Genomic DNA, 13,640 nt, shown 5'->3' on the forward strand with positions numbered 1-13,640 from the left:
CCGGGGGCGCGCGCGGCGGCGCGCGGGGCCGTGGCGGTTACGCGCGGCCGTTGGGGGGGCGGCGCGCGGCGCGCTCGGGGCGGCGCTCGCAGCGCTGAGGGGGCCGCGCGTGCCCCGCGGCCGCCCCCGCCCGGCCCTGCCCGCCCCGGCTGCCCCCGAGCGCCGCGGCCTCACGGGGGGGGGGGGGTGCCAGGCCGCGGAGTGTGCCCGCAGCCTCCCCGCCGAGGCCGCGGGGCGGGGACAGGTGAAGGCCGTTTGTCGTGAGCAGCTGTGCTGGAGGGGGAGGGAGGGTCTCACCTTTAATTGGGGTGGGGGAGACATGGTCAGGGTGTCAGGTACCCCGCCAGCAGCAGCTTGGTCCCCGCCCTGTTAACCTCGCGAATCAGTGTTAAGTGCAATTTTTTTGTTGGGTTGTTTGTTTTTTTTATTATTATTATTATTATTTTATTTTTTAATGGATAGCACAATTCTTGAAGGTGGTGTGGTTTTCTGTTGAAGGGGACATTGGTAACCGATTAGGTTTGCTGTAGCCATGTCAGGATCAGCCCCCGAGGAGCCTCAGACCATTCCTCAGAGCCCAGCTAGTGCTCCTGACCCCGCTCCCGTTGCTGTCGGACCTGGAGGCTCAAGTGACAGTTCCTTTGGTGAGCAAAACCTTGGCTTCGCCACCCCCGAGGCCAGCCTGGTGGAGATGATGGACATTGAGTACACCCAGCTGCAGCACATACTTTGCTCGCACACGGAGGCCCAGAGTAGTGAAGGTGAAGTGGAAGCCAGGCTCAGCGCTTTCTCCTCGCCTGGTCCCTCTGCAGACCCCCCTCTGCAGCAGCCCTCCCCCAGCACCAGTCAGGACGGGGGCTCGTCCAGCAGCTCTGGGAACCAGTCGGTCTGCCCAGTTACCTGCCAGTCAGGGTTACCTTGTGACAGCTATTGGCCAAGTTCTAACCCACACTTGGGCTATGCTGACTTGCAGGAGCTCAGAATGATGTTGCTTAGCGAGTCCAACCTCCCTCTGAACCAAAGAGAGAAAGCGCCCAACAGTAGCTCTGTAGAAGTCTCAGGATGCAGTGTAGTAAAAGCTAAACAGGGTGAAAATTTCTTGGGGGACAATAAAGAAAACATATTTGTTGAAAATTCGGCACTGGCACCAGAGCTTAGATCTAAACCTGCAGTCAGAGCTCGGTTGGAAGACAGATTCAACAGCAGCCCGACAGAAAACCCCAGATGTCAAGAACCCCAAGAATCTGGAGTAACTCTTAACAAGTGTGTTGCAATTACTTTATGTTGTTAAACTATGTATCGTATAGTTCAAAACTGATTTTCTAAGTGAAACCTAAGAACGGTATTTACTTTTTTTTTTTTTTTAAATACATGAGAAGGATGGGTTGAGCTTTGTTAAACTGTGCCATCAAACGTGGATGCAACTCTGCTGAGCTCAGCTTAGGCCCCTCTGTGTATTGCATAAATGGTACAGCATGTAGTTCCAAAATTAATTACTTTAGAGCTTTAATCTTGATAACATGTACTGTAAATAAAGGCTGGAGAACAATACCTAGTTTTAATATGCAGCTTGCTAAAAGCAAAGTAGATTTTTGATCATAACAATGAGAGTGATTGATTAGTGTTACAATGTGGAAGCCTGACTATGGGGAAAACTTTGAGCAAAAAATGTTGTTTTACAATCTAGCCCTGTAACTGTCTTAGTGTGCTGATAAATGTTTTACTGAGGTGTGAAGTGAGCTGTTATTGCACAGGATAAAAATATCTTCTCAGCTGATTTTCCTGTTCTTTCTTTGGTCCCTGAAGTGGGCAATATGGCAATAACAGTGATTTCTGATTACAGTAAATGAAAATGGTTTCTTGGTGATAGTTACTAGAAAGATGTGTGTAGCTGTGTGTTTTTCTGCACTCGATTTCAAGCAGTCAGCCTGGTATGTTTTCTGTTTGTTTGTTTTTGTTTTGAAGTTTAGTGACACTGATTCGCCAGCCCTCGGAGGTGGTGGGTGTTCCTCTTCACCAGCAAGGGAACAGGTGTGCTGCACTTGGGAAAAACAAGGCTGCACCTGCCACACATTCCTTGCCGTTCACGTACCCGTTCTTTACCATGAATGCATGTTCTGCTGCTGGAAGTGCTAATCCTTCCCAAGCACAGGTAACTCCACTCTGCCCAGATCAAAAGCTGATGATATTAACTTCTTAGGTGGCAAATAGTTGTGAAGGTTTGGGGTGAAGTGTGGCTGAGTTTGAATAGGGATGATCAGAATGATCTGTAATGCAGTTCCTTTATTAATTTTTTAAATATGCTCAAGTTAGTTGTGTGGCATTTGTAATTCTTGTAATTAGTAATTACCTGCATCCCAGTAATGAGCAGTAGACCATTAAATATCTCTTTTTCTGGAGTTTATCTATTTATCATCAGTTTTATCTTTGCAAGACAAGAAGGAACCACTTAGTTGCATTTTCTACGGTTCCTTTCTAATTTATTTTAATGATAAAAATATTTCCCCCTCCACAATTTGCAGCAACCTCTGAAGCAAAAGTGATAGAATGGCACTCAGAAATGTCAGAGGTATTCCCAAAATTTGTCAGTCTGTCAAAATCCCGTGGTTAAGTGTGGAAGTATTTGGGATTTATTCTGGCTAAAGAAGTAACTTAAGAAGTTAACATGAATATATCAAAATAGCTGGGTTTTGTTTCTTGGTTCTGGTTGGGGTTTTTTTTTGTTTGTTTGTTTTTAATAAATATATAGTCCTGTAAGTATTTCCTTTCTGAATTTCACAGACCTGTGGAACATCTTGCACTATTTTGGAAGCTGCCAAACATCAAGATCTTGGGATACCCAAGACATTCCCTTTCCTCTATCAGGAAGTTGAATCCACAAAACAGACAGTAGGTGCTATAAATAAAGCTTTGCCTGAGGAAGTTTGGATTAAAGTTGGAGGTAAATCATTTATCTTCTTTTCATTTAGCTTTCTCTTGGCCTTCAAATCTACATTTTTACCCTGAATTTGTCTTTTCTGGAATGAGTATGATTTTAGTGGGTGTAGGAGGTGAGGGTTTTATGGCAGAGATGTGCTGTAGGCAGAAAAGTCCAGCACCTGTTGGTTTAGCTGTACTATCAAAATTGTTTACCACTTGGAGCATTGAAGTGAGGAAACTCAAGGTTACAAAGTACCTTTGAAAATCTGGACCTTGGATAAGCAATTGGTTTCTTCAAAATTATAGAATCGTTAAGGTTGGAAAAGACCTCCAAGATGATCAAGTCCAACCTTTGACCAAATACCACCAAACCACATGGCAAAGTGGCACATTCTGTGACCCCAGAGCTGACACAGCAAATCCAGTCAGCACCAAACTAAAGGACATTTTAAGGATTGCCCCAAGTGCTCACCAGGCATGGTCTCAGTGGGCTCTCTGAGAAAATAGAAGCAATAAAGCTTCAGGGGTTATTCCACAGAAACAAAGCAGCAAAAAACCCCCTCCATGATCACTATTTTCAGGTTAGTGGGAGGATTACAAATAGGTGGTTCTTTTCCTCTTTGTTTTTCCAATAAGACACCTTATGCAAGCAAGCCATAAACAGGAGTTGCAGCCGAATAAACCCCTTGGATCCAAACATGGATCGCAAACCTCTGGGTGAGATTCGAAACGCCCGAGACAACAGCCAGGGCAGTGGAGCTGCCCAGGGCCCCTGGCAGTCAGCACAGCCTGGCTCCAGCGTGCAGGTCCCCAGTGGAACACAGGACGGGAGCGCTCAGCGCAGGGAACGACACAACCGCCTGGAGAGAGACAGAAGGTAATTCTGTGAGCAAAGCCTTTTGAAACCCTAATCCTGTGATTATCCAGAGTAAATGTAGGTGTGACATGTTTCGTGTTAGCTCCAAGAGAAAGCAAAGCAGGTGATGAGGGGTCTGTTTGGTGCTCCTTAGAGGGAAAATACATGTATGTTTTATTGTGGTTGTCTTTGTTGTGTTTTTACTCTTTAAACAAACAGATTTCAAAACGTTTCACCCGTTCTATAAAGATAAGGTAACTTGTGTGTAGCGTGACCGATACACAAAGCTTGTAGCAAACAAAAAGAAGTCTGTGGCTGGTAGTTTTGATTTTGTTTTTCCCTTCCTTCTGGCCCTGGGTGATAACTTCCAATGTTTGCAGGCGCAGGATCCGGGTTTGTTGTGATGAGCTGAATCTCCTGGTTCCGTTCTGCACGATTGACACTGACAAGGCAACAACTTTGCAGTGGACAACTGCGTTCCTGAAGTACATTCAGGAAAGGCACGGAGACTCTCTGAAGCAGGTTTGAAATCTGATTTCATTTTTGGTCTTGTGGAAAATGTGAAATGTTTTAACGCTGTCATAACATAGCGTATAACATACATGGAAAGCTTATTCTTGATGCTGTTTGTGAAGGACCCACCATATCCTTGAACCTTCCTTTAAATTTTTGGGTTTTTACTGGCTCAGTTCACTAGTGAGAAATGACAGGCTGACCTCAGTCAGGGTTTTCCAATCAAATTTTGAAATCAATATTTTTTTCTTTTAGCTACTCAATTCCTGAACGTGATCCTATTTGGAAAACAGATTTAAAGTCCTCTTCAGTCTTTCCTCCCCTCCTTCCTTTTCTTTATTTTTTACCACTTTCACAGTCTTCTAGTTGGTTTTTGTGAACTATTAGTTCGGGGAAGGATTTACAGCTGCATGCCCATACTATCTCAGAGTGGCTGAGTGTAAAGGGTTACATGTCCTAGAAGACGTTCCCATGCTCCACACCAGTAGTTGCAGCTCCAGAATAATTGTGGCTCTGCCAAGAATTTTGAGACAGTACATGGAATGTGTATTGGAAAAGCTGCTTGTCTAGATCCTGATATGGCCCCTCAGCACTTCCTATTGAAGGGTTTTATTTTTCCAAAACACTAATGAAACAAAAACATCCAGAAGTAAACATCTACATTAAATGTAATTGTTATTTATTCTTTGCATTTTGATTTTTTTTTTAGGAATTTGAGACTGTGTTCTGTGGTAAAACAGGCAGGAGACTAAAAATAGGAAGACCAGATTCATGTGTAATGTGCCCAGCGCAGGAAAACCGCACAGCTATGGAGACCAAATAGTCAGACCTGACCACCTTGAATTGTGTCACAATGGTCCAAACTGTGTTTTATTCTTTCCATTTACATGCTGAATATGAATTGTGAAATGTAAATATATATAAATAGAGCTTTAAAGAAAATGTTCTTTATTGAAAATGGAAATGAAAGTTAACTACCAGCAATGGAAACCAGTGCCCTGTTCAAGAGGCTTTGGGACCAGAAGCTACAAGAAAATGTCACGACAAGCCAAGTATTTTTACCCTTTAGTTTTACAAAATTGTTTTGTCATCCTGCTTTGGGGGTTTATTTAATTGTTTGGGTTTGCTTTTTTTAAAAAAGATGATCCAATACAGTTAGGCAGAGTTGTAGATCATCCATCTGTCCTGTTATTTGAATGGCTACATGTAAACATACTCTTCCACTGCGAAGAAGAACTAAAGTTACCATATTATAATGACCATTTTTCCATTTAAAATGTAAAGGTTATATTAATTATTTGAGCAAGTGCTTAGTTTCTAAATTGTGCATATTATGAATTTTCCATTTGCACACATATTTAACATACTCGGCCCCAAAGAGTACTATTTTTAATGTCTGTCACACAACTGTCCAACAAGTTCTTGTATTGTTACTTTAGACCAAGAGTGGTATATTGTAAACAGTAGATATTTAAATGCACAAACTATTTTTATATTTAAAGAAAAATATGACACTTTGCTCATAGGCTCTGGAAATATAGGACAGAAATAGAACAGTGTGTGAGCTGAGAGTGGCTTTATTAATTTTTTTAAAAATAGATGATGCTAGCAAGTTTTAAAGTATAAGAAGGTCTACCAAAATTAAAACTGGTTTAAATCACGGATAAGGACAATTTTGCAGCAATTTATATCCAAACAATCCTAGTAAAACCAGTTCTGGAAAATGGAGTTCAGCTGAGTTAATTTGGTATGTAAATGACACAACATTACAAAGAAAAGGTTAAAAAAAAATCTCCTTTTATTTTTACAACAGTTCATACAGGTGGTTTTGGCTGGACTTTAGAAGAGCATCCTTTCTTTCATGGGGTTCCATCACAATTACTGTGCAAATAGCTTAAGTAGAGGTCATGAAAACGCTGTTACTTCATTTCCTTTATTATCATATGGAAATATACAGAAATTCTTCCCTCAAAATTAAAATATATACATTACACCTTTTGCAGAATGTGATTGCAAGAGGATTGCTGTTCACTTGTCTTGGCAAATATTTGAAGTGCACTCTGAAAATTGTGAAGTGACAGCATATATGTAAGTGGTGGTCTTTACTTTGGCCAGAAGGTTAAGATATTGAAATACAGGATATTTAAATGCATGATTTCCACTGATAGGAGAGGAAGTTTTGTGCCTGAGTACCTTAACAACGTATGTCTTTGTGCACAAACCTGCAGAACTGAAGTCAGTGGCAGCAGCACCACCAAGGGATTCAATTGAAAGGGCTCAAACTTTTACAACAAGAAGTCGTGATCTTTAGTACATGGGGGGGTGATGGTAAAAAAGGAACAATGCTTCCTCTTGCAGGACTCTTGAGCAAAGGGAGAAAGGAAAGGTGAGGTTGTTTAGCAGTAAAAATTCTGGAAAATAATTGAGGGGAGGGAAAATACTCATAAAGCATCTTTTAATTAAAGTTTTCACCTGATGCTTTCTTTTTCATAGAACTGTGTCAAAGTCTCCACTTAATAGAACAGAAGGAGCATCTGTCCATTTAGCACTAGGAGGATTCTGTTTTCTTACAATGCACTGTTTATTTAAATATTCAGTCACTTCTTCACTTCTTGTACTGTTGGTTTATGATTTTTTGGAAGTTGATGCTGCAACAGCTCCCATGCAAGCCGACGTGTCACATATTCCTGGAGTTCCCTGAGCCCCAATAGTACCGGGAGTACCAGGATCCCCTGGCAGGCCGGGTTCACCCTGAGCCCCATCACGGCCGTTTTTAGTAATTCCAGGCACACCAGGTGGTCCTAAACAAGAAAGGGGGAAAGATTACATGAAGTATTTCCATCTCTTCTTTTTTTATTATTTTTTATTTTATTTTTAATATATGTATATATGTGTTACTTTTAGAGATCTTAATATACTTTGAGTGTCTGTACATCACACTTGTTATGGCCTGTTGAGTACAAGGTGTTTTCAATAAATTTACCCTGAATCTGGAGTACGTGCACTGCTTTTTTTTATCCTTGAATATTCTGGTCAAGGGATGTCCTGGCTGTGTGAGCTCACTTATTGTGAGAGTAGGTGCAGTCACAACTGTCCCTCCTTCCTTGTCACCAGCTTGTTCCCCAGTGGGAGGCTGTGGCCTTCAGCAGCTTCGATTCGCTGCACCTCCTCCAGTCGAGTTGTAATTAAGATTCTGAGTAACAGGAGTGGTGATGATAATCTACTGCCAGCAATATGCAGAGCTGTCCCTAAGAGTTGGACTCGATGATCCTTGGGGGTCCCTTCCAACTCAGAACATTCTGTGGTTCTTAAGCCTTTGCTTTAGTGATGGAGTGTTAAATTATTTGCACAGCCTTACCTTGAAGTCCTTGATCACCATCAGGGCCATCAATACCTTGACCAACAGGTCCTTTATCTCCCTTTTCACCAGTGTCACCTTGAATCATAAACAGAGTTTTGACGGTGAGTCATGCACTGGAGCCAAGGACAGGAAAGGAAGAGACCAAGAGGAGCTAAAAATCCTCAGGACATTACTAAGGTCTCTGCTTACAGGGCATCCCCAAAGATGCAAACCCCCCTCTAGAACTCCATCGAGGCCCGATCTCTTTTCCCCCACTGCTGAATTTATTTTGCAATTTATTTCAGTGGGCATTGAAGAGAAGCAGGTTGCTTTAGTCTTCACTTACCTCTGGGGCCAGGATCTCCAAGCTCTCCTGTTGGCCCTCTGTATCCAGGGGGACCACGAGGACCGGGATGCCCAACACTTCCCATTGCTCCAGGAGGACCTGGGGGCCCGGCTGGGCCAGGCCGACCCGTCATTCCAGGGGACAAGGGTTTCCTCAGATTAGCAGCTAATTGTGCAATTTGCTCTGAAAAACACAATTAGAAACTGCATGGACAACATCTTCACTCTTTGCTTGAGCAGAATTTCCTGCCCCTGCCACACACTTACTGCTTCTGGCAGAAGGAAACACTGAGTCTCCTCTCAGCCCACCTGTAGCTTTGTTGGGTTTTCTTTTATACTCCACAGAGGGAGATTTTCATCAGAAATCTGCAGGTTTTTAAGCCGTTGATATTTCCTGTTTCCAAAACCACTTTAAGTGACATCAAGTATTCTAACAAATGATGCTTAAATAATTAAAACAAGTTTTCTGAAGCAAACTTTCCGAGTTTAACCTCATCCCAAACGGGGAATGTAACCTCCAAATGCAGAACAGTAACTCTCAAGAAAGAAGGACACTCTGGGGGGTTCTGCTCCAAGGAGATGGGGGGCACTGAGGACAGAGAGGAGGTGGGAGCTGAAGTTTAGAATGACACAGGTTAGGGCAGGCAGACACTCTCACAGCCTGTGCTGGCACAATACTTGTGTCAAAGCTTCTTTCAGTGCACTTTGTCTGTTGCCAAGATGAGTTATTGAAAAATACTAATTTTAGAACAATGAAAGACATCCCAGAAACAAGGTGACCTCCTGAATAATTTCCCTGCATTAAAGGTCAATGTATTTTTTCTTATTCAGACAGAAAACTAACAAATCTCAGGAGCTATCTTATGTTCAGGATCTACTCACCTTCAGCTAATATGGTAATTAAGTCGGTTTTCTCTCAGTGATACTCACCATTTATCATCTCCCCGCAGAGTTCTCTGATATGTTGTTCACTGGCCTCTTTGCCCTGCAATTAACAGAAGAATTTGTCCTTATACAAATCATGTTATCAGTAATCATCCCTGGCAGAAGCTTCAGGACACAAAATACATTTCCAGCAGCTCAGGAAGAAGCACAGGATCCCACATGGAGAGGAGGGGGTTCTTTCCCCTCTTCAAAAGGTGACAGCTTCAGTTCAGACCTGTCATACTAATGGCAGAGATTAATTTTAATCTGAGGCTCATTTGGCCTTCCTTTTGCCTGCTGAAACGCAGGACCTTGTTTTCTGAACATGCATCCAAACCCCATGATCCATTTATTCACTTCACAGGCTCCCTGACTGTGCCCCAGAAGCAGAGGACACTTACAGGAGGTCCAGGTTTTCCTGTGATGCCAGGAACACCCTGCACCCCCTGATGGCCCATGGGCCCCGGATGTCCTGGGATCCCCGGTGATCCAGCTGTCCCATTGGGTCCTTGGGCACCTTTTGGACCAAGTTCTCCTCTTTTTCCTGGCTGTAACGAGACAGAAAAAGCAAAAACCACTGAAAACTGAAGATAGAATCCATTGTTTCCTCCTGGTCATTAGTTAAGCCTTTTGTCAGGTTTCCCTGACTGACCTGGCTGATGTGTACAATTCTTACATCCTATGGGTGGTTCTACACAGAAACAGGAGTCTTTGTTGCAGCAAAATGATCAAACACATTCCAGTATTCTGAATGCTACAACCCCCTGTCATTCTCACAGATCCTACAGCACGACTGTGAGGAAAACATGTTTCTAGGGAATGGCACCAGGACTTAGTTTATTGACATATAACATTGGAAGATGCAATAGTCGTGTTTACTCCCAAACCTTTTGGGGCATGAGCCCTCAGCATCTGACACTTACCTCTCCTTTTTGGCCAGGGGGACCAAAGGGACCCTGTTAGAAAGAAAAGGGAAATAAGAAAGAATGATCTATTCAGAAAATGCCCCTCTGAAGCCCAACCTCTCGAGCTGCAGGAAGTTGCACAAGGCTTGGGATGCCTTCTCCTTTTTCACAGCAGGGTTGGAGATTTTGGATGATTAATTCTGACTGACCATATTGATACATGGTTTTCTAGACCAATCTGTTATCTGGGGAGTCAATGCTACTGAACCTGAGGACACCTACCAGCTCTCCTTTGTCACCTGGGAGGCCATCTGCTCCAGCAATGCCCTGAAAGGGAGAGACCAGAGTTAACACTGCACCTGCTGGTGCACAGAGACAGTGTTGCTGACAATGGGGCTCACCCTGAGACTGCTCCAGCAAGAGGAAGTTCTCTCTTGCCAAGGCTGAACTCCACAGCAGGTGGCACGAGGGCTGGGTGCCCTTTGTGACAGGCTGGGACTTGCCTGAAAGGCTGAAGTCATACAGATGAGATCCCTGCTGGGGTGGCCATGAAAGACACCCACAGGCTGTCCTTGAACAGCGAATCTAAACTTCAGGTTCCTCAGCTCTGTATCTCACAGAGAACTTGGGTTTGCAGCCACAGCCAAATGTTCAGTATCCATGTTCTTGAGGCTTCCTGAGCAGGGCCAACTGCAGAGCATCTTCATCCCACCCCTTGAACTGCAGTGATCACCACTTGGTGAGCATCCTCCCTCTCCCCTCTGTCTGGGGACTGTAAGGTGAGAGTGGCTAAAGCTCTGGTGACACCCCTTTTACCAGCCAGGACGAGGAGCATCAATTTGCTGATCGCCTCCATTCAGCAGCAGCAATTTGAGCATCACTGGGGGTGACACAAATCACTGCAATGTGCTGCCACCGGCCCCACGGGCAACACTGCCCCTGGGGAACACAGAGCTTGCTTATTACACACCAATTAACGCAGACAATGAGCTTGTTATGGTGACTCGATGGCTTTCCAGAGGAAGTCATTTCAAGACAAACAGATATTGGGTTGGTCTTTCCCTTAGCAACAAAACAGAGACCACACAGACACTGACACTGGTAAAGAAAACCAGCAAGGCTTGCTAGAAAAGCCTTGTTTTCTGTAAAAACACAGTCATGCACTAATGAAAGCCATAGATTTGATGAAAACTGGCTCAAAAGCTCAATGCCGAGATTAAACCGACTATGGAAGTTGAGCAGCCACAAGTAAAAGACTAAATTAGTCCATTATTGTGCCAGGCTTCGAGTTTAGGACAAAATCTTCCTCATCAGCCCCAAGGAGTTCAAGGAAAAGCTGCACTTCTAAACTTAACTCAGAAGGAATGTGAGGTGAGGAGCTCCCACACAGACGCCTCGTGGCTACAAAACACACAGCAAGGGTCTAGTGTTTTTATCACAGCGTTTTCATGAGTCTCCACTAGAACAGCCTGCATCTGTGCCAACAGGAAAAATGGGACCAAAGAGAGTTTTGTTGGTGCCTGCTGCAGAATATTTTCATTTGAGGGAGAAAAAGCAGTTTGTACTTTCTGAGGCTGTGCCTGAGGTTTGGGTTAAATGCCTCTGCTGACAACAGCACAAAAGTTATCACTTACCTGGTTACCTTTGGGACCAGGAACACCAATAGGACCCTATAAATAAGAGAAAGAAGGCAAATGAGCTCAAACTGTTATTTTCCTGTGAATTCCTGATGTAGTCAGACACTCACTCAGCAAGGGGTTGGATTTACTCACAGTATAAAATGGACAAGAGCAGTTTTGCACCACAAGGGCAAAAAGTCAGGATGGTTTTTCAAGGCTTCATTAGACTTCAGTTTTCGTGGGATTTAGAATTAGGTGCTCCTGATTATGAGACTTATGGAACAACGCAGCCATAGAAATAAAATACATTTAGATGATGAACTGGTTATCACGCCAGAAATAGTCCAGGCCACTCGAAAAATTCTTCCAACTTTACCTACCTGGCATTCACAGAGAGGACATGAGACATTTTCAGCCCTATTTGTGTCTTTTCTGCTCCACAGAGCAGAGCTAACAAGGAGTTCAGGAAAACCCCACATGGTTTTTTTCTCTGCTGCAAAATCTACATGGGAAATTCACATCATTTTACCCTTCAAATAGGATTCCTACAGCACATCCATCCATCTGGCATCTGCAAACTGGTCCTTTTTTATTAACTAGATCTGGCTCAGCAGAACAGAATCTTCGAGGAGGACAAGCACACAGAACAAGGGCATGTCATTTTGCTCGAGTCAAGCACTAAGTTGAAAAAGGGGGGGCATTTCTATTAAAGAAAAATAACTCAGCAAAACAGACAATGGAACATAGAAATGCAGGAGTGGCTACAGCTATTTATAACTCCCATTTTATGTTTGCTGGTGGCAAAGGCTATATATTCTTTTCTGAACATTATCATCTAGATTTATACCTCAGGTTTCAGAGAGTCCCAAGGCTCCATGAAAGTTTATGGCAATGAAAAACACAGTTCAGTCACCAAAGACCTTGTCCTGCCAGGAACACTCCCTTAAAGAGAAGCTTAGCCCAAAGGATTTTCATTCAAAACTGTGATTTACTGCAGTAGCAATTCCTAGGAGCAGGAACAAGTGACAGGAGTTTAGGACTGCCAGCTCCATGCCCTCACACAATGTTTTTGGCTAAGTATCACCAGATTATCTACGTTATCACTAAACAGTGATGCCAGTAGAGAACTGAGAGGGTCATTACTGACATGCAGGTTTGTATTCCTGGCCACAGTCAGTCCAAGGACTGGGAAAAAGCCTGTCAGTACCTGTTAGCTTAGGCTTGAAGGGATTTTTTTTATAGCAAAGGCACAGCTGATTTCAGGAGAGAGGGATGGTATAATTATATCGATCCCATGTTTGCAGTTCTCCTCTTTGTACGTGTCAGCACCAGTAGCAAAGCAAACCCAGGGCAGATCTGCTGGGCTCTGTGTGTGTGTCCCAGCAGTGCCATCACCTCCAGCAGCAAAGGCCACTTTTTAAGGCTATAAAAGCACATTCTGAGGTTTTAGGGTCTTCCCAGCCCAAATCTTGTGGTGATTGCTGGCACAGCCCTCGCTGCTGGCACCGACACCGGGGGGACAGGGTGGGCAGATGGAGGTTACTCTGAGCACCAGTCACATATATGAAAGTGGAAAGTCTCCAGCATTATCCAAACCTGCTACACCCACTTTCCTGAAAGCTGCTAACAAGCTGGGGTGGCAAGAAACAATCATAGGTTGGAAAAGCTCTTGAAGATCATCGCATTCAACCATCAGCCCAGCACCACCACCACCTTCACCACTAAACTGCGTCCTTGAGTGCCACATCCACATTATTTGAACATTTCCAGGGATGGCAATCCCATCACTTCCCTCAGCAGCTTGTTCCAATGCTTTACAACCCCTTATGTGAAAAAAATGTTCCTGATATCCAATCTAAACCTCCTCTGGCATCAGCTCAAGGCCATTTCCTCTCCTTCTGAACAATCAACAGTTACATCTTAGAGTAACTACACTGGACTTTGGAGCCAGAAAAAAAAAAAATCTAGATAATTTTTTATTGCTTTAAGCATAACATTTTCCCTCCCTCTGCTCAGAGCAGCTCCCTGGGTGCTCCGTGCAGGGGCCTCTTCCCCTCTGAACATACATATTTTCACTGCAGCAAAGACCTAAACGCAGCCAGAGCCCCACAGCTCCACAATAACCCTCCTGTTTCACACTTCCAGCTCACAGTCACTCCAAGAGGCCTTTTTAAACCTGCCTGGAGCCAGCACAGAAGGGGCATTGTAGAGCCCCCGTG

The 13,640-nt window shown here is 43.9% G+C and overlaps 2 protein-coding genes across 3 annotated transcripts in view; one reads left to right on the plus strand and one right to left on the minus strand.

Annotated features, from left to right (window-relative positions):
• Positions 1-140: 140 nt before the first annotated feature.
• Positions 141-7,281, plus strand: TCFL5 (transcription factor like 5). Of its 2 annotated transcripts, XM_027881619.1 has the most exons (7): positions 141-244; positions 499-1,263; positions 1,966-2,152; positions 2,782-2,941; positions 3,556-3,796; positions 4,156-4,297; positions 4,998-7,281. In XM_027881619.1, the coding sequence occupies exons 2-7, from the start codon at positions 533-535 to the stop codon at positions 5,109-5,111; spliced, it is 1,575 nt and encodes a 524-aa protein (XP_027737420.1). In that variant the 5' UTR covers positions 141-244; positions 499-532; the 3' UTR covers positions 5,112-7,281. The 2 variants fall into 2 exon arrangements, with proteins under 2 accessions (XP_027737420.1, XP_027737419.1); XM_027881618.1 differs by lacking the exon at positions 141-244 and having other exon boundaries at positions 260-1,263.
• Positions 6,072-13,640, minus strand: part of COL9A3 (collagen type IX alpha 3 chain) — a 32,693-nt gene continuing 25,124 nt past the window's right edge. The window contains exons 25-32 of the mRNA XM_027881561.1: positions 11,437-11,472; positions 10,085-10,129; positions 9,821-9,853; positions 9,299-9,445; positions 8,904-8,958; positions 7,975-8,157; positions 7,647-7,724; positions 6,072-7,089 (exon numbers count right to left, since the gene is read on the minus strand). Of these exons, the coding sequence (XP_027737362.1) occupies positions 6,914-7,089; positions 7,647-7,724; positions 7,975-8,157; positions 8,904-8,958; positions 9,299-9,445; positions 9,821-9,853; positions 10,085-10,129; positions 11,437-11,472 (753 nt within the window). The 3' untranslated portion in view covers positions 6,072-6,913. The remainder of the gene's footprint in view (positions 7,090-7,646; positions 7,725-7,974; positions 8,158-8,903; positions 8,959-9,298; positions 9,446-9,820; positions 9,854-10,084; positions 10,130-11,436; positions 11,473-13,640) is intronic.

The sequence above is a fragment of the Empidonax traillii genome, unplaced genomic scaffold (assembly GCF_003031625.1).
Source record: "Empidonax traillii isolate 1590-97213 ecotype Southwest subspecies unplaced genomic scaffold, ASM303162v1 scaffold91:size2966241, whole genome shotgun sequence".
NCBI classification, from domain to species: Eukaryota; Metazoa; Chordata; class Aves; order Passeriformes; family Tyrannidae; genus Empidonax; species Empidonax traillii.